The sequence below is a fragment of the Aphelocoma coerulescens genome, assembly GCF_041296385.1.
Source record: "Aphelocoma coerulescens isolate FSJ_1873_10779 chromosome Z unlocalized genomic scaffold, UR_Acoe_1.0 ChrZ, whole genome shotgun sequence".
NCBI classification, from domain to species: Eukaryota; Metazoa; Chordata; class Aves; order Passeriformes; family Corvidae; genus Aphelocoma; species Aphelocoma coerulescens.
The window spans coordinates 21,436,155-21,453,618 of NW_027184085.1; the positions used below are offsets into that span (position 1 = coordinate 21,436,155).

At 38.4% G+C, this 17,464-nt stretch overlaps 1 protein-coding gene across 8 annotated transcripts in view; it reads left to right on the forward strand.

Moving 5' to 3' along the window:
- MAST4 (microtubule associated serine/threonine kinase family member 4) overlaps window positions 1-17,464 on the forward strand; it is a 289,105-nt gene that overhangs the window by 205,913 nt on the left and 65,728 nt on the right. For all 8 annotated transcript variants that reach the window (XM_069000723.1, XM_069000726.1, XM_069000725.1 and 5 more), the window contains 2 exons: window positions 4,769-4,857; window positions 17,163-17,232. In XM_069000723.1, the coding sequence (XP_068856824.1) occupies window positions 4,769-4,857; window positions 17,163-17,232 (159 nt within the window). The remainder of the gene's footprint in view (window positions 1-4,768; window positions 4,858-17,162; window positions 17,233-17,464) is intronic.

Here is a 17,464-nt window from a genome sequence, read left to right on the forward strand (position 1 = left end):
AACAAGTTAAATATAATTGGAATAGAACTTAAATTTAACTTTCCTGTATAAACAAAGTCACGACATCTCAAGTCTTGCTAGGGACAGCATGTTCCTGCTGGGGTAGTTTTCAACTATGCAATTTTAACACCAGAGAAATTACAACCACCTTTTCTATCCCTAGAGCTTTTATGGGAGGGCTGATCTTGCATTATTAGTGTCTCTTGTGTACCTGGTTAGGCCTTGCATTCTGGGTATGGCGGTACCTTCATTTCTTTGCACTTGTATTAGCAAGTAAAACCATTTGTTTGTAACAGCTTCTTCTTAGAATGGGAGAAATCCTCTTTTAATCTTTGCCTCCAGCTAAACCACTATAGATTACACTAATACCAGAATTAAGATGGTGTATTTTGGAGTAGTGCTGTGCTCAGCATAGCCTGTGAGAGGTGGTGAACTGTTGTAATAGCTTACAGTCCAAATCCATCTTCATTACAAGTGTAAATATTAATAATTGAGGATGGTGAAATGAAATAATCATAAATTAGTAAGGCTGATGCCATATTTCCCATGAAAAGCATGGCAAGTGGTAATCTGACAAAATAGTCTGCTTTCTCTACTTTTCTTGAATAAATGAAAGTGATTAACCTTCACTGCCAGTAATTTGCTCATCTATTAGCCCTCATTCAGAGGCAAAAATTTCCATTTCAGTGCATATCTTCCACGACTATTGCCATTTCTTGATTACTGTGTTGGGAAACCTGCATTTCAGTTTTGGATGAAGTATTGTCTGTCCTAGAAGCACTGCATTTCTGCTTCAGCTTTTTATTCTGTTTAGTGTTTCCAGGAGATCGTGGAATGCAGCTCTATTTTAACAGCCTTACTAGTACTTGGGTCTTGTGCTTTGCTGATTTCAGTCTATCAGCTCCCCTCATTTATACCCCAAATAGCTTTTGCCTGATCTGAGAAGAATTGTGGCTATTTAAGGAGCAAAGTAATCAAGCTTTTCTCAACTGGATTGAATCTTTCAGCAGCTGCTGTTCACCCTAGCTTTGCTGCAAAAGAAGTTCAGCAAAAGCACTTTTTATGTGGTGTCTTCTGTTTGTTTTATCCTGAGTGCTTCTCATCAGAAGCATTGATTGTCTGTAGCAGCTGGAGAAGTGACTTGGAGTTAATGCATTGGAAATGATACTGGAGCTGGAGTGAAGGAGGAATTCCCCCACAGTGAGACATAGTGAGAAGTATCAGGATAGGGAGGAGAAGAGTGAAGTGGGCAGGAGTGTCAGTGACGGAGAACAGGAGGTAAGACAGAACCTGTCTGGGGGGGTGGATTTGGGAAACAAGTAGGAAATTATGAATTTCATTCTAAGGAGCAGTGCCATTTGTCCAGGGCAGTGCTGATACAGTGCAAAGTCAATGACTTCCAGATACGTAGTCACCCGGCAGGAATAAAGTCCAGGAAGGATCTTCGTGGGGCAGAGAAGAAGGCAAAGGGCAACAAATGTAAACTTTTGTCCTGTTCAAGTTTTGTGTCACCCCAAAGTTTACTTATTATTAAATGTGACTTGATTTTTTTTTTCTTTTGTTCTCCCTTGCTCTTTTTCTTCTTGTAAAAAGGTTTTCTCTTTTTTTTTTTTTTTTTTTAATTTTTAAAAATTTTTTTTAAATGTGTTCTAAGCTTTGCATCTTACCTGCTGCCTGGCATGCAAGTCTCTTCTTGGTGTGCAACCTGATCACAACATGAAATTCAAGGCTTAGAGAATTGCACTTTGAGGGTTAGGGCTCTGTGATTTACCAAGGTTTATGTTTCCCTAAGTTACAATCCCTGTAGAGTGTTCCTGCATGGCTGTAACTTTCCTGCAGACAAAGAGGCTTTATTTCAGGGTTGCCTCATATCAGTTGGTTTATCTTGTCAGATTTGAATGGAAGAAGAATAGTTTTATGAAGACAATAGAAGGGGAAAGTTACTCGATGTGTGCAGAGATGTAGAAAAGACAATTTTGTCTGCAGAATGGTTTTAACTTCTGAGATTCTTTTGTATAAGGAAGATTGCTGTTTCAAGGCTAAATACAGTTCAGTAAGTAATGCTTTGATACTTCCTTTGTGCCACCCTGCTTCCCATTTGTGGTGTTCTGGCATCTTAGATCATCTTTCAAGGTTCTCTGAAGTTTATTTTTTTTCATCCACAAAATGCCTCTTTTAATAGCATTATTTTGGGGAAGGAATTGTGTTTCACAGATTATATGGGATGGATTACATTGTTTCAAAATCTTTGTGAAGCACAACTGAAAAAACAAAGCTTACAGTGAGAGCTCTAGGATGGATTTGTCCTTCAGTGCAGTGAATTGCATCTTACCTTACTAGTAAGGCAAATAGAGGAGACTTCATAACTTTTATTTTTTATTTCTCAGTAGAATATTTCATTTGAGTGTGACAGAAGATGAATTCTCTCTGCAGCCATATCTCATCTAATAGCAAAGATTTTTTTGAGATGGCAGCAGGGAGGAAAGATTTCTCATTATGTAAGATCTTGATATTTGAGGGTAATAGCATCATACTCCCCAGAGTATTAAAAATACAAAGCCTTCAAAAAAACCGCCCAAAGATAAGTTTAATTAGATGTCTTTGATAATGATTTGTGAAAAACATTGCACATTCACCTGCATAATGTAAAGTTTGGACATTAATGTAAAAGTGAATACAGGGCATTTGTTTATTTACATAGGAAATTCTGGCAAAAGTGATAGAAGTCTCCGTTTCTATAAGGGCAAGTGATAAGTAAGAGCAAAATCTGTGAAGGGTGTCTAAAATTTTTGTTCTTCAAATGTGTTTCCTTCTTGTGACAGGAGTTGTGGCGATCCTTTAAATCCCAAACTTTTGCCATGCAAAACTGCTTTCAAGTCACATAATGGGTTCTCCCAGTCTGCCCCACAGATGTTGGTAGTGATACCATCACATCATCATGGATAGATGCACTGTGTGTCTTTAATGAATGTCGAATGAATACCAGAAGTTTCTCCTGGGTTCAATTTTAGATTGGAGAATTGCAAAGAAACAGTTATTCAAGCTTTCAAAACAAGAGTAGCAGATAAAGGGAGGAAAGTTAGCAAAAATACGGTGATATTGCATGAAGCCGGAAGGAAAATTTTGGCTTTCTTAGATAAGAGAGGAATTAAATGACTCTTCAGCTGGACAAAATTTAGAGAAGGGGGAAAACATACAACTTTGTTGTCTAATGGAATATGGAATATTTGCTAGGTTCCATGATTAAAAAAGTAGAAATTTATCTAGATAGATTAGTAAAAAACATAGGTATATAATTTCACATTTAAAAAGTTACTCCTTTTTGTTTGGCTTAAAAATGCCAGTGTATGTTTTAAATAAATTTTGACTTTTCCAGTACTCTAAATGTGAAACTTGCAATAATTTTGTACATTCTTAAAAAGGTCATAATACACTCATGGGTTAAATCATTGAATGTAATAATTAAGTAATATGGCACAACTTAGTGTAATGTACAAATGGACTTTGCATTAACCTATTAGAGATTTGGGAGTGGCACTCTTGCTGCTTCACAAAGCGTTTTTCAAGGGGAGGGTGGTCTTAGTGTTGGACTTTTTTTTCCTATTGTGGGTATATTCTATACTGATTTCATACTCAGCTTTTCCTTGACTTTTTTTTCCCCCCCTTCTGTATTACTTTGGAGTACTTCTGCATCTGTATTTCTTAACTATTTATGCTATTAAACTCCATCCATTCTTTTGAGACATCTACAAACAAGATCTGAATCTGCTTCTCTTGGAATCTGCTTTGATAATTAAATGCTTTTGCGTATAAATTTATCTCATTATAGTAGTTTGGAGTTTTTCTAAGTCTTTACAGAAAAATTATGATTGCAGTGCTGTAAACATTAGCATATGCACTGCAGTTTATACACAGCTCAGATCTCTTAGTTCAGGATAATATTTTCCTTCTGCATGAATGTTTGGCATGTCGGGGATTTATGTTTGTGAGAATATTCTTTGTAGCAGAATGAGGGGAAAAAGAAAACTAATTTGCCAACAAATATGTAAAAACTGTATTATGTATTTAAGAAAAAACAGCTCCTTTCCCATGTTTAATAGATGCGTTAATTTACTCTTTATCTTGTTTAATGATCTTGTGGTATGGGAAATTAGTGGCTTTGCAGATTAAAAATGTATGAGTTAAAAAATGCATTCATCATCTTAGTTATCATCTGTTCCATTGGCAGAAGGCACAGATGTGAAATTTATCTCAATAATTAGATTTATAATTATTATATCATTCTCAGATTGATAAATCTTGCTCTTTCTGGCAAGAGAGCAAGATTTAACATTAGTTGTGATTTCAAGCTACAGTCCATGCAACAGAAATAGGTTTAGTCATTGAATGGTGACTGTAAACTTGAGACTGTGTTTCATATTATATTTATTTTTATATTTTGTAAAAAGCGTATGGCGAAGAAATAAGCTGTAGCCAGAGAAGAATATTTTGTAAATGACTGTACAGGGAAATGCTGGTCATCGCAGAGAACAGCAAACGTGCAAGCCTGAAAAGTATCCATGGTGCATTTTCTTTGGAAACTTCTGTTTTTGCCATTATCCATTATGATCGTTGACTTCCTGGACATGCCTACAAAAACAACAATAGCTCTGATTTTTAATAGGAAACTGGGAAGTCAAGGAACTCAGTAGCAGAATCTCAAAATGCCCATATGTGCTACATGCTGTATTTCTGATGCTAATGTCTTCTTTTCTCTTTTTGCCCACAGCTGTAGAACAAGTAACAGGAAGAGTTTGATGGGCAGTAGCCAGTCTCCAGCTCTTCCTCGGCCTCATTCACCACTCTCAGCTCATACAGGTGATTTTATAACTATGCTACTACTGCTATTATGAAATTCTTAGGATGTCTCTATAACTGAAGGAAAACACACTCTACTGTTTTTTTTCGTTTTTTGTAATAGCAAAAAGTTTCACATCATTCCATCCAAATTTCTGTTTTCTGTTTAGATCCATAAATCTGTGTTATGATCAGGAGCAGTCCAAAAATATAATGTAGCTATTTTTTATTTCCCCACCTTGGATTCTGATAGATTTTCTCTCCCCCTGCCACCATTTCCTTTCCTGTAGCTTGCACCATGTAGGAAAGGTAGTAGAGTCCACATTACATTGTGTTCCTGGTACTTCTGCTCCCCAGGATTTTTAGCGTTGGGTACTTTGCTGGTAGTTGCTGTGCTTCAGTTTACATGGCAAGGAATTGATGATAATTTTGTTTGTCTTCTATAGCACCTGAAACACTTAAAGCTTGAATGAATGCCCATAAAGAAATACTTTATTTATAATAATGGTCTTAATTTTTAAAAAGGAACATTTTTAGCATATCAAATCACATTTCCACAAAGGTTTGTTGTCTTTTTGAGGGTGCATTGGCTGTAAGTGCAGGCCAGAATGAAAGCCCCACACTAATCCTTGTGTGATCAATGACACTGAATGCTTTGAAGGACTGCTCTCGGGTAGATGTGAAACAAGATGAGATGCAGAGCTTCACATGGATTTTTGAAATATATTAAGGCATCTCCAGTTTTCTTGTGGAAGCCAGCATTGTTAGAGAAAATATGGTGGTGATTTTCACTCTCAGAAGCAGCTGTCACAACTAGGAATCCAGGCAACATGAAAATTTGTGAAGAGTTCAAGGCAGCAGAGCATTTAAAACAAACAAAGGAAAACATGGTGCAGACTGTTTTGAAACTGAAAAATTAAATCTTGGAATGCTGTTTTGGGTCTCCCAAATGCAGAAATTTCCATTTAGAAGAGGAGATTGTGGCCACCATAAAAACTGTCTTTGGTTGTGCTGTGCTGCCTTGAGGAAAGCAATAACAATGCTTGCTCTCTAGCATGTCTGCTGAGATAAGTGACTATACCACCTGATTGGAAATGGGAAGCTTGGACCAATGATGCCTAATAAACTCAGAAGTATGGACTGGCCAGCACATGTCACCTGGGGTCTGGATATAGGTTGTGTATTTGATAAACGCTGGAAAGTTCCTGTCTGGCAGTGGACTCAGGCTTTCAGCCAGTTGCTTCATCTTTTGAATTGATTTCTCAAACAATAAAAGAGAAATAATATTGCTGATGTCACAACTACTGTCAAGTGGCTCTGAAATTTGAAAACCAATTCTATAAGTAAAAACACAAATCAAGTGTAAATGGTTCTTTTGCATAAACTCAGCAGTATGTACTGTGTATTCAAAAACATATTACAGAAATTTGACAGCAATACAGTAGGTTCTCTTATTTGGATACTTCTGAAGGTAGGTGTGCTAGACACTTGAGCAGCACCAGTAAATATTATATATGTGATGAAAATTTGCATGTGCATGGCCAGCTCTGTTATTAGCTTGCTTCTGTGAATGGCTAAATATAGTAAATACACAACCGTTGGCTCCTAGCTCATCCTAGCTAGTGTGCCTAGACAAGTCTGTACATCAAATCCCTGTGAAAGTCATCCTAAGCCACGCAAATAAAAAAAGATGCAAATTTCCTTAATTAAAAATTTTCATCTATTATGCAGTAGGAGTTCAGTGTTTCAAGTGTTTGATGTCTATAAATCCATGTAATGTCAGATTTAAGAGGCTGGATTTATATTGATCCTGCTATTTCTGTGTTGTCAGAGCTGCACTCCCTGCTGCTCTCTGTGGTGGCCTGTACTGAAGGCCTGTTTCCTTGCAAAGTGTGGTAGAGGGTGTGTGTGCTGTACAGTTTGCTGGGTTTATTCTTCTTGCCCCTCCTTGGCTGAGAGGAATTACTCCAAGTCAGAGAGGCCTCCTTGACTCCACTGAGAGAACCTGGTATATCTCCTGTCCAGCTATATGTGATTGTAGGGTCTTTTTTGAATCTGAGATTCTCCTAGAAAAGTTCCTTAAATTGAAAGTTTTTACTTTACAGCCTGCTACTTTACAGCCAGGGAACATGTACCTCAAGCTATGAGTCTCTGAGAGACTGGAGATGATCCTCTAAAACCTTCATGTATTTCTTACTAATGTTTGCTGTTGGAGGAGGAAACAACAGAAGAGGGAGAGACAAACAAACCAGTTTCTAGTCCTTGAGGAGCATGTAGTAAGCTGAATGTGCAGCGAGGTGTCAGTGGTTGCATTTACTGAAAACAGGTTTATTCATCAGCCTGTTCTTGGCTGAAGTGTGGTAATAACATTTTTGACAAGTATGTTCTCATGAGATTATGCAGAATTTGGAGGACTTTGGAGAGCACCTGCTCTCCAAAGTAATTTTTCTTGCGTGCTTTCAGAGTTCAGTTTCATTCAAGCAATCTACCCAGGTGAGTGTTGGCTCAGGAGCAGGCTGCATGGATGCTAATGGCTGATGTAACTTGGTCAGACCATTGCACAATTTCTTGTTGCTGGGTTGTCAAAGGAAAATACTGGTTCTTGTATCTACCTTTTACAGGACTCAGTTGAACTGATGAGAAAGCTAGGAACTTCAGCCATTGAGTACCACCTATCCTAGAAACATTTAGCTTCGTCACATTGCACCTTTTGCTGGGTCATTCTTTTCTTAGTTCTGTGCAGCAGTCCTCTTGAGTGTAGGAGAGAGGCTGCAACAAACCTAGACTGTCAACTTTCCTGGTTGCTTCATTCCTGTTTCACCTTCTCAACATCTGTAAACATGCATTGGGAATTATTCTCAGTCCTCTTTTCTCTTACTTCTATTGTGTCTGTTTTTGTTACTTTGCTTCCTGCTTTAGAAAAAGCCTAACTTGCTTCCTCGAGTTAAACCAAAAGCACCGGTGGAGATGTGTGGCCACTTTACAAGGTTCTAGTCCCTTCATGCTACCTTCCCATTCCTTGGGGTCCTCAAGGGCATCATTTAAAACACAGAATTTTCTTCTTCTGGAGCAAGGAGAGAGGTAGTGTTTTATAGGTCCTCTGTAGTAGGAAGAGGAGCTATTTTGAGCCTAGAGAGTCAGAACATTCATGTCAGCCAGCTGAGTCCTGGGTCAAGTAGAATTCTGTCTGGCAGTTCTCATTTAAATGTGATTAGAAACATGTGTTTGCTTGGAAATATGCTTGGAAACCGTGATGTGTACTTAATATCATTTTAGGACAGAAATTATGATACTCAATTATTTCATATGCAAAATTACATTTTACTGTCTTTTCATGTCTTGGAAGTTTAACTGGGCTTGGTATGTCAGACTGGCATCAGATTGCCCTGCCGTGGCCTATCTTCTGAGATAGTTTTAAGAACAAACACATTTGCTTTAAGGTGAGAAACTGGAAGGGAGATCTCTGAGGCTGCTTTCAAGGTCTGGACATACTCTGAAGTCACTTTTCCCTTGATTGTGGAAAGGAAGTGCCCAGAGGTTTCTTGTTGGGCACTTCCCTGATTCCATGAAGCAGGAAAATGGAAGACGTCATCTGCTATGATTTGAGTCATTCAGATGGAAAGATGGATAGATTATGCATGTCCCTTACTGTTCATGCTCTTTTAAAACCATTTTGGCTTCTTGTTTCATACCATCAATACTTTTTTCTGACAGATCTATTTTTCTTGGGGTACTGGATCCCAGTATTGTACTCCCTACTCTCAGGAGCTCCATCCATCTCTGGGGAGAGTCTGCTGTTGCCTTTACTGAAAAGAGTACCGTTAATTGCTGTTATTAAAGTGGACTAGATTCTTAGTGTTTGTACTAAGTTTGTATTCTTAGTTGCCAGCTGGAGTTAAAGCACAACAAAGGGATAAGGACCTGTAATAACAACTAAGTACCATGCATCTGCTCACCCACTCACAGCATCCCGCTACAGCAGGCAGATAAATTAGAAAAAAACTGGAAAGTAAAACTCCTGAGTTGAGACTAGAACAGTTTAATAATTGAAACAAAACAAATTAAAATATAATATTACTACTGAAGATAATAATAACAACAGTAATTTTAATGAAAAGGAGAGAGTGTGTATAATGCCCAAGAAAAACAAGTGAGCCACAGTACAATTGCTCACCGCCTTCTGACCAGTGGCCAGCCCAACCCCCAGCAGCAGCCAGCTGCTCCTGACCACCTCCCTCCAGTTTACGTTCTGGCCATGATGTTCTGTGGTGTGGAACATCCCTGTGGCCTGTTCAGGTCAGCTCTCCTGGCCATGCTCCCTCCCAGTGTCTCGCACACGTGTTCACTGACAGGGAATGGGACACTGAGAGGTCCTTGGCTTAGGGTGAGCACTGCTCAGCAACAACTAAAACATCAGTGTGCTACCAGCGTTACTCTTGTGCTGAACCTAAAACACTGAGAGGTCCTTGGCTTAGGGTGAGCACTGCTCAGCAACAACTAAAACATCAGTGTGCTACCAGCGTTACTCTTGTGCTGAACCTAAAACACAGCACTGTACCAGTGACGACAAAAAAATTCTTATCTCGCCCAAAATCAGTATGCCCTTTACTCTAGACTATTCGACTATAGTCAAATGGAATCAAAATTGTCACATTCTTGAAAATCCACCCAGGATCAATTTAGTTTATTTATCGTCTGGATAGTTTTTAGTGTTACCCTCAGCTTTCTGTATAATCCTAATGAGATTGTTGGCATTGCTTAGGAATACGTTGCCCCAGAGGTATCTGAAGCGAGTATTTTCATTCCTTGTAAGGACACCCTTGGATTCCCTAACAACCTTTTCCCTTCGACATTAGTTCATTGTTTATGGAGAGCAAGCAAAATACGTAGTTACCTCTGTTGGCATGTTTTACTTGAGATGGTTTTATTTGGACCACAAGTTTAAGCTACTTAGGTATTTTTCCCCCATGACCTCCCATCTCTGAGGGCAAAAAAGTGCTATGAGTCCTCTGTGTCAAGTGTAGCAAAGTGAGTGAAGGTATATTCCAGAATCTCAAGGTGGAGCTCTCTAGAGTGCACTGCATAAGCACTTCTGCCAGTGTCTGTGGCTTTGCTCAAGAGTATTTTCATCTTTGATATCTGCAGAGCAGTCATTTAGAGGTCTGGCTGCACCTTCGGAAACAATTTGCCATTACTTCAGATCTCCTGAAGAGCTCAGGTAGCTCCTGTTTAATATGAACTGGTTCAAGTTAGCCAAAACAGATTGGATGTGAATAGGATTATTCTATTTTAGAGGAAGAGCATCTTGGATGTAATCATACTTCTTCAAGGTGTATTTTTATACCCATGTTCTTCCTTGTAGTCCTGTTTTTCTTCCAGATGCAGTCTGAACTGGCGGCACCAGCTATTCCTTAGTTTAGATAGACTTCTTTGAGGATGACCAGTGGCCCAGTTTTAGGGTAATAATAATTGTCCTTTATGAGAAAGTCTAATATAGAGATGTCAGGCAAATTCCTTCCCCTCCCCCCAGTTTTCATTGTTTGCTCTGGAGGTAATAGAAGATTGTTCCTAGGGAGTTTGTTGTTAATCTTAACAGATGCAAGCTGATTTGGACAAACACTGAATACTTACGTAGAATTTTTTAACTGTAACCCTAACCAGCCCGGTCATACTCAGATTCATGTCAGATAGGAGAGGCAGTGAGACAGCACCACACTGATGAAGTAAGTAGATTGAGCAGAGTACAAGTAGTGCATGAGTAGCACTTGTCAGGGAAGGGGCAGATTTGCTTGTAAGCAACAGTGACCATAAAAGCTCCTGGGCTACAGTAAAGAGTTATTAGAGCAGTAAGTAGTCCAAGGCTTGGGAGCACACAGAGAGGTGTAAGGTCTTTGTGTGGAGAGGATAATAAAGGGGACAGGAAAAAGACAGTGTGTATAGCAGGTAATGTATATCTCTGTTGTGTATGTTAATTGCTAATACAATATATGCAATTCCATTTTGCTCTATGCCCAACCTGTAGCTACTTGCAGAGATAATTTGTGTCTGGAAAGTCAGACTAATTTGCAGCCGAAGTCTCTTGCTATGCCTTATGCATACATGTAAAGATCACACAGTATCAGCTTTCACTACATAAAGTGTTTCTGTTTCTTACAAAAATAGAAAACATGCCAGGTAATGTCTTTAGGCTCAAACCTTCATAATTATTAGCAACTGTCTTAGGTTAATTGTATGGACATCCTTTGCCTTTAGTATTTGGGCTGGAAGCTGGTGGAACCTGCTGAAAAGTACTTCTAATTTTTCCATGAGCTGTTGAATACATTGAGAATTGTAGGAAACTGAGTTGCAGCATTAACGTGGATGGTGCCTGGTACCCATGTCATTAATGGGCTTTTCTAGCTGACTGTCTGATGCTGTGTAGGCAGGTCATCTGCGCCACCCAGCCTGCAAAGTGAATGATTATAATCTCAGCAAGTCAGGGCATTCAGGTGTCCCCACCTCAGCAGTCACAGGAGCTTGTTCATGTGGGTGATACTAACCCCTAATGATTAATAGTCACATGTGGTGCTTTTTAATTGTATCTGCTGAAAGAGCAAGATTTAGCTGTTAGGAGCAATGCTGTAAATTTTATTTGTCTGTATTTTAATAATATTCCATGTAGTGCTACTGAGATGCCTAGGACAAGAATTGTAAGTAGGAAATTGTTTAAGGGGATAAAGACAGGCTTGTGCTAAAATGAGGAATATTATAAAGTGGGAGCGGAGGTTATCAGTAGAGTCCTCAGGTTTTGTTTTTGTGACCAAACCTTTTTTATTCTTCTCATAAGTGACATTGGCATAAAATTTGTGTAGCTGATACAAATTTGGCAGACATCCAGTATGAAATAGCATTGGGGAACTGTGTTGAAATAAGTGAATGATCTCAAGGACTGGAATAAAAAAGTATGAAATTATATTGCAATCATGCAGCATTTTGTACTGGGAAGACCTGTAACAGAAATGTCGTATGATGAACTGTGAACTCACCTATTATAAACAGTTTAGGTAAGGATCTGACTGCATTTTCTGGATAAGATGATGTTTGCAAGGACCAGTCTAATGCATTTGAAAATCAAGTCTCAGATGATGTATAAAGGAAGTAATTTTCAATTTAATTTGGGAAGATTTCATGCCACCATACAATGTCCTGGTTAGATTTCATCTGGAACACTGCATACGTTTATGGTCATAAATGTTCAGGTGGGATCATATGGGGAGAAGGGCTGGTAGGATAGAATGTGGGAGATTTCTATAGAAGACTGAAAGGTACTACTTGCTTTCCTTAGAAGACTGGAAGATGGTATTGTCATCTAAACCAGTCGGAGTTGCCTTTTTTTTTTCCCCCCTTCATAGAATAGGAAGTGAAGCACATGCTGGCCATATATACTGGAACATGAGGTGTCTTAAAGAATTGTCTATCAGGGATGAACCTGACTTTTTCTATGGGATTAAATAAATCCATTTAAAATATAAGGCCCCAAACAACTCGCTCAATGAGGTTTTTTAAAAGCGTGTAGGGTTTTTCATGTACCCCGAGTTGGACACATGGGAGAAATACCGACAAGATATTCTCAAGAGGTCAAAACAACAGAAAGAAACTTCACTGGCAGCTTTAGAAAATCAAAGAACTTGGGCAAAAGGTTTAGTGCAACATTCAGTCAGCAAGAAACACTTCTCAAAGTGTTGACTTGGTCCATTCAACTTAGCAAACACTAAGCCTGTTTGATTTTAAGTTATTCAGAAATCCTAAGAGGGAATTAGAAGAAGGAGAAAGAGGGAAAGACAGTAAAGATACAGAAGAGCCCATGTACAGTTACTAACTGGGTTCCAGTGGTGTTTGGATAGAACTTCCCCGAGGAGGCAGGGTCTAGACAGTGTGATGGCCTTGTGTTTGGCCTTAAATACCCCTGGCCTTCCTGGGCCTTTCCCCCAGGTGGAACTTCCAGTCATTTGGCCACTCAGCAGCTGAGTTAGGGGCTCCAGAGTTGGAGTGTGGGGCACTGCCTCTGCTGTGCCAATGACTGGCATCTCTGTTGGGCTGGGATACAGGCTCTAGGGGACTGGGGGTGTTTTGGGCAGGGCACTGCCTCATCAGGGTCAGGCCCGACCTGCCCCTTTCCTCAGCACACATGCACCCCAAAATGCCTCGAGACATTTTGTCGTTTGATTTGTTTTGTTTGGAAAGACATCAGTGTTTCCAGTCTCTCACAATGGGATTACATGATGCAATTGCCTAAATCAAAATTAAAGTTCAAGAAGGTTTTACCTCCGCTTGTAATCCTTTTTCTAGGATTTTTTAGGCTTGTGTAGAGCTTTCTATGTGGACAGTGGTAGAGTACTGGCTGTTCATACTCTTCTCTTACTATGTCAGGACTTACTGCTTGCATCAGATAATTCTGTTTGAGAGATGTACTTTAGTTAGCAACATTGAAGCGTAGTAATGAATAAAGCTGTTTGCACCATATATTTTAAGGGAAAGAAAGACTATGTTTGTAAATAAATGAGGCCCCTTAGTGTGTTTTTGTGGTGAAGTATGGAAATGCTAAAAGCTGGAGTTTAAAGCAGGGTTCTGAATTTCAGATTTTAAAAGAAAACAGAAAGGAAAATAATACAGTATATCAATTACTCTGACTACTGCCACATGTAGAATTACAAAAACAGTTTTGCTAGAACAAAACTTTTTATTTCATCTTGCTTTTGGGTGAAGTAAAATGGTTATGGATATTTCAAGTCATCTTCTACTAGTTTTAGGACAGGAGAAGAAAATCTAAGTGGTATGTGACATGCAGATAGAAATGAAATCCCATAAAAATATAGCGCTGCCAGTATTTAAATAGTGGTCAGAACATGTAGAGCTTTCTTGCAAGTGTATTTAAGGATCATGCAGGCCTTCCTTGCCATAGCTGGGGAAAGTCAGTTGCTGATTTCAGACATAGTTAATCCAGATTTTTAAATAGCCTGAGCTCCTCACATGAGTGAACCTCTTTGGAAAGCACCTGCAGAAGTACTCAAAATGATTCTACTGCCCAGCTGTATGTTTTGCTGACTGGTGCTGTTTGTTATGGTAAGAAAGCCAGACCTGCAACTGTAGGTGGGTGTTTTTGTGTGTTGTTCAGTTAACAGTGTGGGCTCATTACCACGTAAACTAACACAGAGGAACATAGGACTCTATGGTTATATTGTATTAATGTGGCTCTGATGTACCATGGCACATTTTAAAAAACTTCAAACTCGATTTGTCTTTGATCCATCAGGAATTTGGGATAACAATTATCATTAATCTAGTATTCTCTCAGTACTAACAGAAATTTCGTAGCATCTGAAACGCTTTATTTTGTAAGTAGGCAGTTATTAAAAATACTTAAAAATATACAGTGACTGTAATATGCTTTTTTAAAACATCTTTCCTCTGTGGCAAAGACACAGGATTTCTTGAAGCTACTTGCAAAACAATCACAGTTGAATTGTCTTGATACAGTTTGCTTAACAATAGGTGCTTGCAAAGTGAGCTACCCTGTGTGTTGTCATGAAGCAGAGTATTGTTTTGGTATGTTGATTGCCTATTCATTGTGTCTCCCAGAGGACGCTGGAGTTAATTATCTAATGTCTGACCACCAGTCCAGTTTACTGGATCAGAAACACAGACAGTAATCTCAGTCACATAGAGATACTGTAGGACTAAAACATACAATACAAGCAATCCCAAAGAACAGCAGTCTTTGACTCATAAGCAAGCACTGCGCATATGGACAGAGTTAACTGGCACTGGGTTTTATTTCAAAGTCTCCCAGGTATTGACTTGCACATGGGTGGATGAATGCTGTGATGGATGGAGGTCACATACAGGACTCTGTTTCCAACCTGTCTTGCTCCTCTAGAACAGCACACCTTAAACCTGTAATAGCTAGCACTTGCTGTTTCTCCAGTCATTAGGGGTTTGAATTCGCATTCTTTGTTTCCAGGTTTGTGTGAGTTCTTACGACTTCTAGATAAACCTCCAGGATTTAGTATCCAGGTATTATGTGTATGGCGTCACTGGTCTTGTTATTTTAAAAGCTGATTTGCTATTGAAAGTTATGCTTGCAAGTTGATTTTCCTAATAACAGGATCTGAGGCTCTTCCTGAGTAAGACTTTGACTTCTTCAGGTTTTGTCTGTAAGGAAGTGATCTTTGTTGATTCTAGCAACATAGTTTTGCAGCATTGTCTCCACAAATCCAAATCCACTGCAATAGCTATAAAATTGCTGCGTTGTTGAATAATATTTTTTTCTTCTATATGAAATGTTTGCATATATTTTAACTCATGGACAGTAAGGCACGTCCTTGATTTGTGTTAGAAACATATTTATATCCATATATAACTTCAGCTAGCAAAGAAAAGGAATTGGCTTACAAAGTTCCATATTCTGATTTTTTAAAGTGTTTCCTGTCAGAAGCTGTTTCTGTTTCACTATATTTAGCCTAATTACGTGCTCTTCTACCAGAGTTCAAGTTAGCTTCTTTGTCTTTTTTACTTATCTAGGTCCACAACATACTCCAAATTACAGCCAATTTTTTTCTAGTGCAGCAGTTAAAGTTTGTGACCATATTTTATCTGCACAGTGTTAAAATATGTATTTTTTTAGCTTATCTTTGTTAAGTAAGCTTTGGTAGCAGCAAAAGAAATCCAGTTAGCTGTTAAATTAAATGAACTGTTGCTCTCAGTAATTTGGTGTTTACAGTTGATGCAGGATAAGAATAAATTTTGTTGGTCTGCAAGTAAAGATTGGAATCTGTGGCTTCAGATTTCCTCTGCTCCAACCCCCTTCAGGGAATGAAAATCCTTGCCACCGTGGAATTATTGAGGCCCTCAGAAGTGTCTGAAGGGTAATGAAGAAGCTGGAGTCTTGAGGGGATGGAGGGAATGTAGAAAGGACATAATTCTGGCACAACAGATAAATGGGCAAAAAAACGTTGGGAGTATTGGCCAGTGAGAGTGGAATCCATGTCTCTTGGGGCTATGGGAAGAGCAGCTGCAAAGATGTGATTTAAACACAACTCAAAAAGCATCTTGCATCTGCTTCTAGACAGAAAGAGAAGGGAGATAGTGAGGGGATGTGTGTTGATCTCTATGTTTGGTACCTAATTGCTCAACAATTATGCTTTCTCATATGGAATTAATGCAGTCTGTTATGGGCATCACTGTGATAAATGCAATGTTAATTAAAACATTTGAGTAGAAGCCAAGGCCACTTGAAGCCCTCTAAGGACTCAATCTATTGTGCTGGCCTTTTTACACACAGGTAGTAGTTTTCCCCTCAAACATTTTGCGTTGTTTCTAGCTGGCTACAGAGGAGCTATTTTTTTATCAGTTGCTTTTGTTGCAGTCTCGTTTATGTCCAAAAATAAAATGCTACAACAAATACATTATTTTTTTAAATGTATTGCTGCTGTCATTTTAAAAAAAAGTTTAAGGAAAGATTGATGGTTAGATGTATGCCAATGCTACTTTAAAGTTCATCCTTTTGGCTTTTTGTGGGGGTTTGTTGTTTTTTTGGGGAGGTGGTGTTTGGTTTTTTTATTTGGGCTTTAGATTTTTTTTGTGTGCATCTGGTTGTTTGGTTTTGGTTTTTTTTTGTATTCTGTGAGTTTTTTGGGTTTTTTTACAGGTCGTTTTTATTCCGTCTTCAAATAAGGTTTCTGATCCGCAGGAGGTCAGGAGATCTAATAGGAAGAAGTAATAGACCCTAAAGTTAAAAACCTGTTCACAAAGTACAGTTAAGGGTAAAAAAACTCAGTCCAGTGTGTTTTGTGAGCTTGTTTGTTTTGGAGATAGAAAAAAATGAGCAATGAAAAAATAAATTACAATAAAGCTCCCGTGGAAATGCTGTAGAGACTTTGTATAAGGGCTAAATATGTTTGATCATGATTTTTCTATTTTTCAATGTTTTGTATGATTTAAAAAAGCAACCTTTTTTTTGACATTAAAAATATGTTGTTTCAAACTAATGTACTGGTTTCTTTAAACATAGTTAGCAAATTGTCTTGAGAATTTTCAAATTAAAGGGCTAAATGAACAGTTCTCTACGAGTTAGAAAATCCAGTCACTAAAATCCAGTATAAATGAAACATCAGTTGAAGTAAGATTCTATTTCAGACTTTATTTTCAGAGAGACTGGGAGAGAAGAAATTTTGAAATTCATTTTTAACCGGCTGGAAATGTGTGGATTAATATGTCTGAATGTTTTTTAGTGAGTTTTCTTCACCCCACCCTCTAATAATAATTTTTTTGTGTATCATCTCCAACAGGAAACAGTCCTCAAGATAGCCCTAGGAATTTCTCTCCCAGTGCCTCAGCCCACTTTTCTTTTGCACGAAGGTAAGAGGTTGTTGGTAGTATTCAACACACATTTTACATAGAGGAGATATTGTTGGACCCAGATGTAAAAAGTGATTGCAAATACATCTGTCAGGTCTATCACGTAGAATAGTAAGTATTAGCTCACTTATGTAAACTCTTTTAAACCTCAGCAGCAACAAATTACTGAATGTGTGATGCAGTGCAAGCATGTATTTTTGAATTTAAAATAATAGCTTAATGATTTAATTGT